General features: G+C 52.7%; 1 protein-coding gene and 1 long non-coding RNA gene across 2 annotated transcripts; one reads left to right on the top strand and one right to left on the bottom strand.

Annotated features, from left to right (window-relative positions):
• Window positions 1–5,526: 5,526 nt before the first annotated feature.
• HOXC10 (homeobox C10) lies at window positions 5,527–10,711 on the bottom strand. The gene is made up of 2 exons (XM_016142595.2): window positions 9,826–10,711; window positions 5,527–6,676 (listed from the first exon to the last, which is right to left on the bottom strand). Exons 1-2 carry the CDS (start codon window positions 10,574–10,576, stop codon window positions 6,399–6,401), a joined length of 1,029 nt encoding a protein of 342 aa, XP_015998081.2. The 5' UTR covers window positions 10,577–10,711; the 3' UTR covers window positions 5,527–6,398.
• A 221-nt stretch (window positions 10,712–10,932) lies between these two features.
• LOC118613708 lies at window positions 10,933–12,709 on the top strand. The gene is made up of 2 exons (XR_004955729.1): window positions 10,933–11,111; window positions 12,009–12,709. It is a non-coding gene; the product is annotated as an uncharacterized LOC118613708 (long non-coding RNA).
• Window positions 12,710–14,666: the final 1,957 nt, after the last annotated feature.

Consider the following 14,666-nt stretch of genomic DNA (forward strand, 5'->3'; position numbering starts at 1 on the left):
CAGGAGTGAAACTCCTAGGGCCTGTGAACATGGCCCTCTCAACGCCATGGCCTGCATTCCCGCCGGCCCCCTGCCCTGCCGCCCGGCAGCAAATGGGGCTATTTCCGGCTCCCCCAACCAGTCTAGTTTCCCGGCCTGGGGAGTGGCTGGAGGGGGAGGGCCCCAGAGCTAGGGGTGCTCTCTGCGTGGAGCCCCCATGGCCCTGGGCGCCTTTTTACCTGATCTTTGTGTGATGTGTGTGTCGCAAGAAAATTTGCAGTGACTTTGGAGCCCAGACTGAGGAAGCAGAGGTGGCGAAAGGAGAGACAATACGGGCCCGAAGTACAATTAAGGGGCCAGAGCCGCTATTCTCTCCCCCGCCCTCCCTGTGCGACCGGGAGCTGTCTGGCCTCCAACCTCAGGGCAATCCGCGAACCTGGAGCCGGAACTCAGTCCAAGGCGGAAGGAACCAGAGGATCCGGCTTCCAGAAGGGTGAAAGCAAGCTCCCCTCCAACTTGGGGGCGCAGCAACCAGCCCCGCTAAGTTGCAGGGAAGCCAATGAATGAAAGTGCACATTCCAACAAATTGTCTCCATTTTTTCAGCCTTTGGAAGGATAGCTTAGGGTTTGGGACGTCTCAGACAGACAGACAGACAGGCAAAATGCACCTCCGGAGGCAGACAGACTCACAACATGAGTGTGAGCCTGAAATCAAATACAGGTTCAACATTCCCCGAGGCCTCTCTGCCAGGCCAGCGGGCGCCGATCTCCCTACCTTCTGTCCCCTCCAGGGCGCTGGGCAGAGACCCCGAAGATTCGGTCCCTCTGGCTTGGTCCAATCCCGCCTCGGGAAGCGCCTTCGTTACCTGCTTCTCGGCTCCTCACGGCCACAGAGAGGCAGGGCAGCCGCCTCTCGCCGGGGGAGGGAAGCCCGGGCCACCGCAGCCGCCGCTGCCCGCCCTCCTTCCCTCCCTCCCTCTGTCTCGCCCTCCCTCCCTCTCTCCCTCCCTCGCTCTCTGCCGCTCGCGGGGCCCTCCCGCGGGCAACCTGTTCTGGACCAAATCCAGGTATCTCCGAAAGAGAGAAAAAAAGAAAGGACTTCTTATGTGGGAAAGAAGGAAAGACCCTTAACTGCTTTTATTTTTCATGTTCTGACCCTGGTTCGGCCTTGATTCCCACGTCCTGGACACAGCCCTGCGGGTGCAGAGGTGTGCGGGGCCTGCTGTCTCGCCCACGCGAACCGCCGCGCCCCGCGCACTGCGTGCTGCATACTCTCTGGGCCGCCGCCCCGGGCAGCCCAAACACCACTCAGACATCAAGGTCCTTCCTACTGACTCTACATCCGGTTGCCCGCCTCGCCGCAGGCCTCCGCCCGGAGCCCGCTCCGCTCCGTCTGCGGCCAAAGTCCACATGCAATCCACCTTGTCCGTGCTCTCGCGCCCGGCCCAGACACCCCTCCCAGCAAAGGCGCCTACAGGACCACATTCGGGCTGCGGTCTTGCCTCCGGCTACAAACCTCCTCCCCTGCCCGGGACCTACACAAAGCCCAGGCCCTGGCGCTCCTACCCACAGCCCCCGAGTCCCCGCTGCCGCCGCTGCCTTTCACCTGTTCCCAAGAAGGGCTGCATCTCCGTGCCGAGGCCAGCCCATGGGCCCAGGCTGAGGGTGCTGGGGAGCCGAGGTCCCAGGGAAGCTACAGAGATTCGAACAGGCTGAGCCGAGCCCTCGCAGTCGGCGAGATTATCTCAGAGACCAAGGCTCTCCTTGGCGAGCTCTTGCCTTTTCCTCTTTCTCCCACAAGTCTTAAACACTCACACGCCGAGAGTTCAGCTCTATAAATCCTGCTCCTCTTTCTCATATCATAATTAAAAAAAACCAGTAGGGGAGGTTTTAACTTTTATTGCGATTTCTAGAGTTGGGCTGCGGAGCATATATTAAGTTTACGTTATGCGCTCTCGGCGGGGAGGGTCCTTTAAGAAATAAAAATCCATCTTAATATCCGCAGACGAGAGAGATAATTTTCCCCTCCTCTTCACGCTGTTTCTTCTGAAGACTCCCTTCCAGCGAAGCGAATAAATAATCACCACCGCATTAGCCATGATCCATGGCCCCAGTGCCCTGGGGTGAACACGGGCCACCAAACTGGCCCTCACCTTGGCCCTATGAGAACTCGCCCCATTCCCCAGGATTTGCGGGGGAGGGGGGACACGGAGAACCATGGCTCTGTGGATAACCCTTATAAGCCCTCTGTCTTTAAAATGGAAATGGAGGCAGAGACATCCAAAGCACAGAAGTCGTTCAAGGAGAATTTCGGCCCATCAGGGACCCTGTTTCCAAGCCAGGCACTCCTGAGCACCCTGCCCCTGCCTGAGACTCCCTTCACTCCAACTGGGCCCCTGCTTCTAACAGCCTGAAAACTCAGAGACTGCTAAGGGCTCCCAAACGAGAGATGCCCCTGTCTGCCTTACACCAGCTGGCCCTCCTCTCTGAAAACCTCTCCATTTCCCGGGGAGCCACAGAGATTTGAGCACTTCCACCAAGGGAAGAGATTTTTTTTGCCCTACAAAAGACCAAGGGACAGAAAGACAGATTGACAAATTCAGCTGGGGAGAAGAGAAGCTCTATTTCTATTTTCTCCTCTAGCCTCCTTGGGATCAAAAGAAATCTCTTTGTATAATAGAAAAATAAATGAATATGCACATAAATATGTATAGGGGGTTGAAAGAGCCTAGAGGAGACAGAGATGTATAAATAGAGATCCACATTCATACAAGGTTACATATATACCCCAGCTGACAATTGCAAGAATATAGAACTCCATGCATATATTTTGTTACAGGGACGTGATTTTATTTCCCTCTCTGAAAGTTTATAATGTTTTACTAATGACAATGATTCCACAGAAAACCAAGAACCTGTCCTCCATTTGGTTTTCTCTTTCCAGTCTCCGAGAACAGGAGCATATCTCCCAACTCTCCTTGACCCCCCCCCCCCCATTTTTTTCTCCACAGGCAGAGAATCCTTTTTTGAGAGCTTCTTTCTAGCAACCAGGGCCAAAATTGAAGAACCAGGGACAGGGGTGGGGAGGAGAGGAGGGAAAGAAGCTTTGCAAAGTTTCACATTGCTCAGATTTCTCCTCACCCCATTATTCTCCCCTCCTCTCCCTGGCATCAGCCAACAACCTTTCCAACAATATGGTAATGGTAGGCACTGGCAGCCTCCGTTCACCCAGACATTTCCACACAGCGCAATAACAAGAAGCTGCCTAACAGCCACAGACACAACAGATCAAGGCCTATGGGCCACAGACAGCTAGGACAGAGACCAGAGCCAGATTCTTGCCCTGATGTTTCTAGTAGGGTGAATGAGTGGGTGGTGTTTCTACTTGGACTTGATGGCTTTCCTCTAACCTTTTAACACCCTAAATATGCTTTTCTCCTGGAGATGGAGCTATAGAAGGGGATGGAAATGTGGCTGAGCTGGCACTCAGAGTTCCCAACTCTGGGACCCCCCAGTTACCCCAGTTTTCTAAGGGGAAGCTTCAGTCCCAGCAGTCTGGAGGCATAGTTTTTATTTGGAGGTGGCAGGAGATTGAAACTAACCCTTCCAGAGACTCTCTCCTCTTTCTATGCTCTTCTCGCTCCTGATGATCCTGCCCCACCCTGGCTGGCCCGCCAGGCTACCTTTTAGTCAAATTTGTGAATTTCTTTGTATTTGGCTGGACCTTCTTTGTTTGTCTCCATCATCTGAGTCTAGGAAACAATAGCTGCGGGGTAAACTTCTCTCTCTGAGCCACAGAAATTGGGACAGGCTGAGGAGTGGACAGTAGAAAGCGGGTTTCTACAGACTTGTCCTGCAGCCCCACTCACAGCTTGCCCTCCTCAGTCAGTATTCACTGTGCCCTGTGTGTGTGTGTGGGGGGGGTTGTGGGGCAGTCCCACGAGGGAAGGTTGTAGCAGGATAGGTGGGTTGGGGCCCTCGACGAAAACCGACTGATGTAACTCAGGCAGTTTCTTGTTGCCGAGTTCAAAACTCAATCCCAACAACATGAAACTACCTAAGCCACAGATCAGCTGAGCGAGCAGGGCGGGAGATTCGGCTTTGCATTTATCGGGAGGAGAAGGGAAGGGGGTTGGTGAAGGAAGAAATTCAGCCCCATCCCCCTTTCCACCCCCACAACCTCCCTAAGGACTAGAGAGTAGGCTTTGGGTGGTTGGGTGGGTAGGGGGTCTGGCTGCCTCATCAGCTTCTGGTCTAAGCAAATTGCTCAGGAAAACTCTGGTGAAAGGGGACCTCCAGTCACCAAACCCCCGCCCCGCCCCCAGCACCGCAGTAGACCTTAGTCCCCTGCCTCTGGCCCTAGCCCTAGGGGAAGCTGAAGTGACCTTGCATTCTTGAGCTGGGTCCCCTGTCCATCTGGCTCTCCTAGATTCCCTCTGATCCTCTCTCCCTCTCAGCTTGACTCTGGCTCCCCTGCGTCTTTAGGTGGCCAAACCACGGAGACTGTGCTCCAAAGCCTCTTCCAGTCAGGCCACTTGCCTGGCAAAGCCCCATGGCCCCAAAGCCCCATGGAGTGTGGGGACCGAGAGCCTGGATAAGGCTCACATCCAAACCAGCAGAAAGCAGAAAAACCAAAGCTTCAAGCTTCAACCCTTTCTAGCCCGCCCTCTCTCTGCTCCCCCTAGCAAACAATCAGACTGAGCAACATCTACACCCATGTGTCAACCTCGAGGAGACCCTAAATGTCCGTGTAGAGAAAGAAGCAAAAACCCACCAATTTACCCCTTTAACCGCTGAACCCCACAGCAACGGGCCGAGGAGGGAAGGAGAGGGAGCTCACTGCTACTACCCTTCACTGCTAGTGGCCACAGGCAAGCCTGGGCTCTGAACAAGCTCGGATGCCTGAAACACCTTCCTCTTGGTTCTGCCCGCTGCGCAACGGGCACCTGGGGACGCCGGAGTCCCCATTCTGCCGCCAAGAAAAGAACAAGAAACCGCTTCTCTTACCTTGTCGCTGCCTCCTCCTGCTGCTGCCTGCGCTTCTGCTGCTGCTGTCAAGGAGGGGGGGGTGTTGGCTGAGCTCCTCAACCCCCTCCGGCGGTTAAGTTTATTCCTCTCCTTGGATAGGTGGGGAGCTCTTGGGGTTCCCCCCAGCAGCGGTGGGGGTGCTCCTGGCCTAGCACCCCAGGCAATCAGATCCGTCTGCTCCTCAAGATTGCAGTTTGCTCTCTGCCTCTTTCCCTCCTCCAGTCACCTTTAAATGCATCTTTTACTGCAGCACCACATTATATTTGCAGATCATAAAATCCACCTCTCGCGCGCACCAAGACCGTCCTGACATTACTGTTTTATGACCTTGACTTATTGTGGTCACCTGGATAATATTTAAATCAACGTTATGGTCTCTCACTTACATTAAACCTGCCAAGAGACATTCTAGAAAGGCTCTAGGAGATGAGTCAAACACAAAACACATACATCTACACACTCAACATCTTTGGGGACGGGGTGTCACTAAAAATAGCTAAAAACAAAAAAAACCACCCATTTGAGGATTATGATTCTGGAAATTTATTAGGATTTTTTCTCCATTAAGGAAGCTACATGCAAAAGATACAACATACAGAATATCTTTAAATAACACAACTGCCAGACAGGCACAGGGTGATATTTTGGTTGGGGGGGGTGGGGATTCTGTCTCTGCTTCACTATGTTCTATTTTTAATTTTTAATTTTTTAGTTCCACTGGATAGAATTTCTGAGATGTCAGTGAATGGGGGATGTGGAGGTGCTGGGAGGATGGGAGAAAAGCAGAAAGCAGTACAAATACAAGACTTCAAGCAGATTCTCAGAATGACTGGGAGGTAAAGACACGAAGAGGGTTCGGTGGACGCGCTGGGCACTACGACAAACACACAAACACTAGCTGAACTTTCCAAAACGTCTATTATTCTACGGAGGAAATGCAGCAAGGAAAGAACGATCCTGACTGTGCTCTGCGAGATTACAGACCTTCTCTTGTTGATTTTTGTCCTCTTTCCCCCCCTCTCATCAGGTGGATTCTACCTTAACTTTGCTTGGAGAACAGGATGATGTGTGTGAGTGCATGGGTGAGTGAGGGGTAGACACACACACCAGCCACACTCCTACCCTTCTATGCAGGCACATCACACCCCAAACCCCGGCACCCCATTTCTCATGCTTTAGGTGGACGCATCTTCGCAGCACGAACCATTGGTCCCTTGGAAAGAGAGTCTGAGGTCTTTGCCTTTTTTGCAGGCGTGTTGCATTTATACTCAGGGAGGAAAAAAAATATATATATATATATGTATATATATATATACCACCAGGCACAAAGGGAGGAGGGGCGGGGAAAGGAAGGAGTGGGGAGAGAGAGGAGGGAAGGAGAGGCTGAGCGCTCAGGTGAAATTAAAATTGGAGGTCAGTTCCCGGATCCGATTCTCTCGGTTCATTTTCTTGAGTTTCATTCTGCGATTTTGAAACCAGATTTTGACTTGTCTGTCTGTAAGGTTAATGGTCTTGCTAATCTCCAGGCGGCGCTCTCGCGTCAAATACATATTGAACAGAAATTCTTTCTCCAATTCCAGCGTCTGGTGTTTAGTATAGGGGCACCTCTTCTTCCTTCCGCTCTTTGCTGTCAGCCAATTTCCTGTGGTGTTTTCTGCCTTTATCTCCTCTGTTAAAAATAACATTATTTACATAAGTATCCCTGAAGAGGCAAACCCTCCAGCATGCTGCAGCCTTTGCCAGCCTGCTGTGGGGTGGCTGAAGAAGCACAGAGGAGCTGGCTCTCGCCCCACAGGCATGGCTGGTAGGGTCCTCTTGGGCTCATGGCTCTTAAAATATCTTTGGGGTCTAGACTTACATGGGAGAAGGACAGAAGGTTCTTGCCTCCAAAGCATTTATTAGATTTAAATTACTCCAATCCACCTTGATCTAGCAGATTCTGAGTACTCCCGCTCTCCCTCAGCTTGCTGGGCGGGCGCTCGAAACCTCACCAGGCCCTCCCTCCTCTCTGTTCCATTCCAGCTTTGGAAAACTCCAACCAGGAGGAAAAGCAGTTTCCAGGCCCCAGGCCAGGCTGCGGAGTCTACACACACGGTTGGCTAGAGCAATTCCCAGAGAGCTTTGACCTTTTTCAATTCAATGGAGGTATGTCATCCCAGTCTCTGCAGCCAGAAGCCATTGCAGTTGTCCCTGCACCCGACCTCCAGTCCTTGTTCCCACCTGAAGTGCCACAGAGCAACACTACCCCATTCAATTTCCCATCACTAGATCTTTCTCCCCTGGCCATTCCCCCCAGCTGTGAGTAGCTGAGGCAAGAGAGTTTGTACAGGCAACAGAGGTCAGGGGCAACAGCTGAGTGGTTCTCAGACAACTGCCCTGGACATAGGACCTAAGGTCAAGGGAGAGAGGTATCCTGAGGCAATGCAGCCTCTTGCAGATCTTCTGCCTAGTCTATGTAGATATCTACGCTTGCTTGCACGTATGCATGTATTCCTGCAGAGCTGTACACGCCTACACAGATGCACACCCATATAGATATGCACACGTGTCTATTTATATAAGGAGATACTATAATATAGTGTGTATTTCTCATTGTCTCATTGATAGCTTCTCTCCCTGGACCACATTCTTGCTGAAATGAACTGGCCTTACTTCTCAAGCAGCAGAAGAGACCTTGGCCATCTTTTCTAGGGAAAAACCCAGAGTCCAGAGACTGTAGAGGGGCACCCAGGAAAGGACTCTGCCGGTGGCTCTTTGTGCTATCTCCCCCCATGACAAATGAAACTGCCAGGTTCTTGGATCTTATCTTGATAGAAGGGATGGGGACACTAGAGGAACCAGGAAACACCAGAAAAAAAAAAAAGCAAACTTGAGACTGTAGTTTAAAACATCTAAATGTCCTTAATTCTGCTCCTACTTCTGCCACCTGCAGCCCCTTGACAAATTGTTTAAAAGCTCTCCACATCTAACTCTGTCCTGTTTATTTTCATATTGGTGTTGTTGGGCTTGGGGGAGGGGAGAAATTACAAATGGGGAAGTCTGGCTGAAAGCCCTTAGTCTTTGGCTTGGTGGAGACACCAAAATGGGAGAGGGGGAGGCAAGAAAGGCACAGACAAAGTAAAGACTGAGAGGGATTAGTTAGGGCGGGAGGGCTTCGGTTGTTGTGAGAGGGGCAGGAGAGAAAGGGGAGTCTACAGAAATGGGGGCAGTTTGAGTTAGGAGGTGGACTTGTTAACCTTGACTTTGCTTTGGTGGGGCTAGAATGCAGCTTTTCCTACCCTAAATCTGCACCCCAACCCAACTCAGGGGCTGGGGAAAGGGTGTAAAATTAAATTTCCATGTTGCACATGTGCCACAACGAAGGCTTCATGGATGTGTGTGCCTCACTCTCCCCCTCACCCTCATGAACACTCCTCATCTTCTGCCCAGGGTCTCCATGAGCTGATTTGCGAAGGCCACCTTTGCAGAGGAAACCCAAGAGGGCAAGGCTCTGCCCTTGCCCGCCAAAAGAGTGTATGCACAGGTTATGAGCAGGCATGCGTGAGTGTGCACTGAGCATGAAAGAGGGGTGTGTATGAGTGTGACACTGGTCACTGCCAGGCATGCCTGTGTGCCGCATCCATCTACAAAGCACCACAAACCACAAGATCGAGACAGCCCCCAGTCCCTTCAGTTCTCACTAGCCCATCTACCTCTACACCCATTGAGCCCCTCTTATATACAGCCTCTAGTAGCCAGTGCCAAGGAGAGCAACTTTATTCCTCCTCTCCCAGTTGGGCCTTTGCTGATGCTTTTGGCTCCAACTTTTCGGGGAAAGTCAGTCCTCCTCAGCCTCACTCCACTTTTCTCATTTCCTCCACATTCTTTCTCCAGGTGTCAGAGAAAGGTCTTGAAGGCCCCTAGTTCCCGCAACAGAAATGGATCTTGAACCCTGAGCTTGAACTCTGGCTAGACTTTCTCCAACCAAAATCAAAATGAAATGTAGCTAAAGCCATATTCCCTTTCAGGAGAAAACCGCTTGCTGTGCACACAGAAATTTCCAAACCACTCATTTATAAGTTGCTTTTGGAAACCAACGAAAAAAATAATAATTTAACTAGAAAAAAAGGAAAAGAAAATCTTAGAAAGGAGACAAAAATCTTACAACATTCTAAATGCCCTTTTCCAACACTACGCCCAAGCTAGGCGTCTTGGGGAGGGAGGGACGTGGCGGGCAGCCCTTTACCTCCACCTCTTCCGGCCCCAGCCGGGTTGCCTGAGGCCCCCAGGCCAAGCCAGAAACCGCAGGAGCCCAAACCACACGCATAAATAAGACCCACAAAGAACAAATCGCGCTTCGCAGGAAACAATTTTCAAACGGGAAAACGCAGTAAAGCGAAATCTTCTTTTCCCCCAGCTTTCTCTTGGCCCAAGATCGCCATTTTAAGCTTCTTGCAAGCATCTGACCTGAGGTGGGGGAACATCAGCCCCCCCCAGGACAACAGCGTAGAGCAAGTAAGCCAAAGCCAGCACGCACCCGGGAGCGGTCACCCGCCCTAGGCAGCACAAGGCTCCTGCAGGCCCCCCTGGGTGCGCAACACCTCCGGGTCTCAGCGCCCACGGTCGCTGCCAGCCCGGCACCTCCACTTCGCCGCTTACCTTCTCTAGCCAAATGACGCGCCACCAGCCTGGCGCTCAGCAGACACGAGTCGCAAACCGGGTTCGCATTCCCAGGACCGTCCAGGGCCTTCTCGGCCCAACCCTCTCCCTTCCCCTGCCCGGGCCAGGCAGACTAAGTACCCGAGCGTCCCAGCCGGGCCACGGCCCAGGCGGCCTTACCTTTCGCTTCGTTATCCGAAGTGTCTGGGCTGGAGTCCGCAGTTTTGGCCCGCTCCTTCTCGCTCTCCAAGGGGCTGCCTTTTGGGCCCGCCAGGCTCTGCTCAGTCTTGATCTCATTGGGGGTAGGGGTCTGGCTATCTGACTTGGGGGTCTCAGGGAAACTCACTTTGACCCCAAGCTCGGGTGACTCCAGATGTTCTGTGCGCGGGTTGAGGCTGGCCCGCTGCTCAAAAGGGGCTTCGAAGTCGTTGGCCCCGGCACAGTGGGGCGGCTTGTCCAGCGCGGAGTAACTCGGGCTGGCGCGGTAATAGCTGGGCACGGGCACCTCATGCTCCCCGAGGCAGGACTCTTGCAGGGGGTGGGAGTAGAGACCTGCCTCGGGGCCACTTTTCGCCCGCTTCTCTGCGCTGTACATGCAGCAGACATTCTCCTCCTTGACACTAGGTGGGTAGGAGCAGGAGGACAGCGGCCTGCCAACAGGTTGTTCCAGACGGTAGGCGGCTTTGGGGTCACCCCAAGAGTCCAGCTGGGAGAGGTAGGACGGGTAGGTGTTGAGGGCGAGGTTGGGGCTGCTACCCTCGTCCCTCTTGGAGAGCGAGGGCGCGAGCCCGCAGCCCCTCATCACTCCGCAGTTGAAGTCACTCCCAGATTGCATATACATGCCTGTACTCCGACTATAGCGTTCTCCTCCGCCCGGCACAGCCAAGGGCTCCGCGTATGAGTTCGGAGTTACATTGCGAGGGCATGTCATTTTCAGAGAGAGGGGTTTTTAAGAAGCAATACTACAGCGGAGAAGCTGACATCTTTTTTTTCCCCATCCGGGAGGGGGGGGCGGTTGGAAGAGAGGGAGGGAAAAGAAGGGGAGGGGGGAACATCAGCTCCATAATTATCCGCGCATTCAATCCTCACCATGTGACGGCTAGACCAATGGGATTTGAAAATGGCCTTGATGATTCAGACGGCCGTGACGTCAGCGGGGTCAAGTTGTCGGCAGGCGGAACGCGCAGCGTGGAGCAACAGCGCCACCTAGCAGCCGCCTCGGGGTAGGGACGCCCGAGCCCTTCCCCACGAACAAAGGAAGCGCCCCCGGGGCGGCAGGGGCAGGAGCGGGGTGGAGGGGAATGGGGGGTTCTAGGGAGAATGGGGTTTGTTTACCCTGGAACCAGACTGTAACTCTTGGGGAGAGAGGGCCGGAGAAGGGGAAGATGCAGGAGAGAGGGAGAGAGCGAGGCAGCTCGGGGCTCAAAACAGTCAAAATCAAATTAAAAGGTCAAGGCACGATACAGGTACTTACTCCCCTCTCCTCACTTCTCCTTTTCCCTCCTTCACCCTCGCCCCTGCTTCTTCTCTTGGGTCGGGAGTGGGGTGAGGTTTGAGGGGTGGGGAGGCTCCAAATAGTCAGGGAAAGGGAGAAAAAGTTAAGGAATCCCAAAGGGAACTAAAGTTTGTGTTTTCCAGCGTCCTAATTCATCAAGCTTGGCCCTTGGGCCTGAGAGCTTAGCTCAGGGATCGCGGGAAGTTGGTCGAATTGCAAGTTCCGCGCGTGTGTGTGTGTGTGTATGCGCGCGCGCGCACACACGCGTGTGTATGTTTTGCGGGGGGGATGGTGACAGGGAATCTTCAGTGTATGGTGTGGACTAAGGAGGGGGTCACTATCACTTCAGGGCTAATCGGAGAAAAGAGGTTCTGACGGGATCTAGGAGTCAGGGGAGGAGGAAGCCGGCGACCAGAGGCACTGGTTCCGCATCAGGGAGTGCAGCCTAGGCCTGGATAGGTGGGCGGCTCCTGCGTTACCATCTCAGCAGCAGAAGACTTTGGCCTTGGGATCCTTTCCGGGGCTTTGCTCCAGGCTCTAGCAGTCCTCTCTTTCCAACTGACCTTGCCGCCACTAAAACAGGGAATATTCCCAGGGAGAAAAAGAGAACCCACCCGGGTATCAGCCGGTTTGGGGGAGTCGCATATCATTCGGGTAACCGGGATACCAGAGGCAACAAAATCCGACCCAGAAAAATGGAACGAACTGGGTGGGCATTTTCGAAAGGAGAAAAGGGATGAGTCTATTTTCGTGGTTATTTTTTAATAAAGGGAAGAGAAATAGGGAGTAAAGTATGTCTCAAATAGTTATTTCCGCTTCTCCATTGCCTTTCTCTCAAAGCGAACTAAACTCTCCATGCCTTCCTTAGGAAACGGAATCTGGAGAATAACTTGTTTTTCCGGTCGCCCCACATTTCCTCCTGGAAAAAGCCGCGGATTTCTGACTTTCCGAAGGTCTGGAGCCTGGCAGGGAAAGGGCTGGAGCTCCCGGCACCCGACTACGTGGAGGAGTGAGAAGGATGGATCGCTTCTAGGGAGGCCCAAGCCCGCGGCTACTAGAAGGAGACTTCGGAAAGAAATCCGGGCATTCTCTTATCCAGGAGGCCAGAAAGAAGGCGCAGAGGTCCCAGGACCCGGGAAGAACTGGAAGAACATCTGTAATGTGTGACTTATTTGCAAGGCCAGGCAGGGGAGATTTGAAATGGTTTTGTGTTTTCATTTGCAGGGGTCGCAGTGGGCTCGGCACAGGGGTTGGCCGGCCGGGGCAAGGTTAGGCTGTTTAGGCCCCAGAGGAGACTTGGGATTGGGACAGCCCAGGCAGCAGTCAATCCAGGGAACCATTTGTCCCACCACTCACCCCGAGGGAAACCACAGAGACTTTATGGCCACTCTGTTTGTATTATCTGCATAAGTCTTTCCCCACCAGTTTGATAGAAACTGTTCACTTTTATGAGGACCCAACGAAAATTCCCCGTCATATTTATCAGCCAGGAATAAAAATTTAGTATGGGAACTGATATTTCCTCATTTATGGGGTGATGAAATTAAAGACCAAAGCAATTGAGAATTATATGGCTTTGGGGGTTCTCTCCCCCCTCTTTCTCGTCTCCTTTATTTTCCTGTCTGGTGTGCTTGTCCCTGGAATTTGGCGTCCCAGTCTTCTGCCCTTGCCTGGATCTACTGGGCCCTCTTGCCCATGCCCAGGTGTCGCTTGGTCACCTCAGTCTTTCCTGTTTTTTCTTTCCGCATTAGTAGCTGGGGGCCAGGACAGCACTACCACAAGCCTCATCTAGTCCAGGCTGTGATCTGGCTGGGGCGGCAGGAGGGTTGCAAAGAGCCTCACAGTGGAAGGGTCTGAGCCCAGCCTGGGAGGGGGTGAGGGAGGCGGAGGAGAAAGGGTGAAGGAGACAAACTCCAGATTACCTCTCAAAATCTGTGAGCCCCTAGGCTTAACCTGAGGAACCAGAGGGAGAGGAGCGGAGTCACTGGCCTTAGGCCCTGTCTCCCACTACCAATCCGACCCTCACCCCCAAACTCGTTCCTTACCTCTGACATGGGGCAGGGGGTGGGGTGGAAGGAGAAACTTCAGAATCCTTGCCATTATTAATGGAAGTAACCCCCGAGGGAGAAGGAACCTCCTGCCTCAACTCCCAATTTCCCACGAGAAATAATAGTGTTTAAAGTTGAAATAATTAGAAGTATGATAAATAGGGCCCATTAATGAAAAAAAGAAATCGAATTCATCAGCCTAAGTGGGACCCCTGGTGGGACAAATGTTTGCCTTTAATTACACTTGATAAACGCAAACCCGCAAACCCGAGAAACAGACACAGACTTGAATAACCTGTTGGTTTTTTGCAGACTTTGGGATTCTGCCCAGTGGGAGCAAAAGGGAGGAAGATGTGAGGGTAAGGACAGGCAAGAGAAACATTTGTGCAGGTCCAGAAAGTACAGGCAGATGTCTGTCCCAGCCCTGCCCCTTTGGCTGCCGTCTTTCCTGAGGCCACAAGCAAAGGTTGTTTCTGTCCTATTGTCCGGGCCTGGCGTTCAAAGGCACTTGTGCTGCCACAGCTATTCTGCCTGCTGCCACTGCCAGACACCCACCGGCCCAGCCTCACAGTGCCAATAGCCACAGGCCTACACCCCTGGGGAACTAGATTGGGGTTCAGGAAAAGTCTGTGTTAGAATCGCCCTGTGAAGCCGTTTCCCCAACTTTCTGCGCCTATGCTTGACTCTGGGGCTCCCCCTTCTTGCCTCAACTTGGGGATGTGACAATCCAGGGGCTGCAGGGAAGAGTAGGGCTCAGACTGTGCCCATATCTTGGCAAATCCCACCCACCCCAAGAGCCCTGGCCCCTTGTGCCTTTCTTCCCCGTACCCAGACCCTGGAAGGGTGGCAGGGATGGGGGCTTGGCCCGCCTGCTGCCTATGGGACTGTGAGTTAGGGAGAAGAGAAAGGTGTTCCTTGCATACTCCAGGACAGTCAGTGGGTTCCGGAGGTGCAGGCCGAGGGCAGGGGCACTGGGGTTCCCATGTGAAAACAGAAGAAGGAAAATGAAGTGTTCAACAAACAGAAAGGCACCTCGGCTGTTTTCTGGACTCTAGCCCTCAAAGTACCCCCAGAAACACCCTGATTTCTTCAAGGAAATTTAGCGAAGTTTCCCCAAGAGGTTAGAGTCATCACTGGAGGCAATTCCAAAGGTGAAGAGAAAAAGGAAGTGTCTCTCCCCTTGGGGTAAATTAATAAAAGAATAAAGTGTGTGTATTGAAATCTCATCAAGCGAAAAGGAAAACAAAATCGCACCAGTAGCGAAAATTGCAGTTCTTTTCCTCTCGCTTTGGAAGCCGAAGTAAATCATTATTTTCCCAAAACTTGAAGAAAAGACTTGTTTTTCTTTTCGCTAACATGGGCTCTGCCCTACTTATTTGGGAGCAGGGAAATCCCAGACAAAATGAAAAATTCTAAGAAGCCCAGAAAAGAGCTTTTCAGACAGGTAGGAGAGGGAGGCAAGAGGCCGGGGACGTTTC

This window comes from Rousettus aegyptiacus, unplaced genomic scaffold (assembly GCF_014176215.1).
Source record: "Rousettus aegyptiacus isolate mRouAeg1 unplaced genomic scaffold, mRouAeg1.p scaffold_m13_p_2, whole genome shotgun sequence".
Taxonomy (NCBI): domain Eukaryota; kingdom Metazoa; phylum Chordata; class Mammalia; order Chiroptera; family Pteropodidae; genus Rousettus; species Rousettus aegyptiacus.

Excerpts from the sequence above, each read along its gene's own strand:
- HOXC10 (XM_016142595.2), bottom strand. The coding sequence starts at position 10,576 with ATGACATGCCCTCGCAATGTAACTCCGAACTCATACGCGGAGCCCTTG. Across the intron at positions 6,677-9,825 it reads TTCGGATAACGAAGCGAAAG|AGGAGATAAAGGCAGAAAAC; the intron begins GTAAGGCCGCCT and ends TATTTTTAACAG.